At 53.3% G+C, this 229-nt stretch overlaps 1 protein-coding gene across 1 annotated transcript in view; it reads right to left on the bottom strand.

The window, feature by feature from the left end:
• The window catches only part of ETH_00034185 (uncharacterized protein), a gene marked incomplete at both ends in the record, with an annotated part of 1055 nt that overhangs the window by 326 nt on the left and 500 nt on the right, over positions 1–229 (bottom strand). Inside the window, 2 exons of the mRNA XM_013374177.1 lie at positions 3–66; positions 156–229. Coding sequence (XP_013229631.1) covers positions 3–66; positions 156–229 — 138 coding nt within the window. The remainder of the gene's footprint in view (positions 1–2; positions 67–155) is intronic.

Raw genomic sequence — 229 nt, 5'->3', positions numbered from 1 at the left:
GTTCCGCCTGCGGCTGCTGCTGCAGCTGCTCCTGCTGCTGCTGTTGCTGCTGCTGCTGCTGGGCGCCTGCAAAGGGCCGCAAGAATGTCCTACTGTATAAAACCCACGCAGCAGCGCAGGCAGCAGCAGCAGCAGCAGGAACTGCAGCAATCTACACTTCCATGCAAGCAACAGATGAATGCTTTTGAATTCAATGAGATTTATTTTGCCTATTTTGCTCTGCAGCAAA

The sequence above is a fragment of the Eimeria tenella genome, genomic scaffold (genome assembly GCF_000499545.2).
Source record: "Eimeria tenella Houghton genomic scaffold, Eth_scaff1998, whole genome shotgun sequence".
NCBI classification, from domain to species: Eukaryota; Apicomplexa; class Conoidasida; order Eucoccidiorida; family Eimeriidae; genus Eimeria; species Eimeria tenella.
This window is presented reverse-complemented; position numbering and strand designations above follow the sequence as displayed.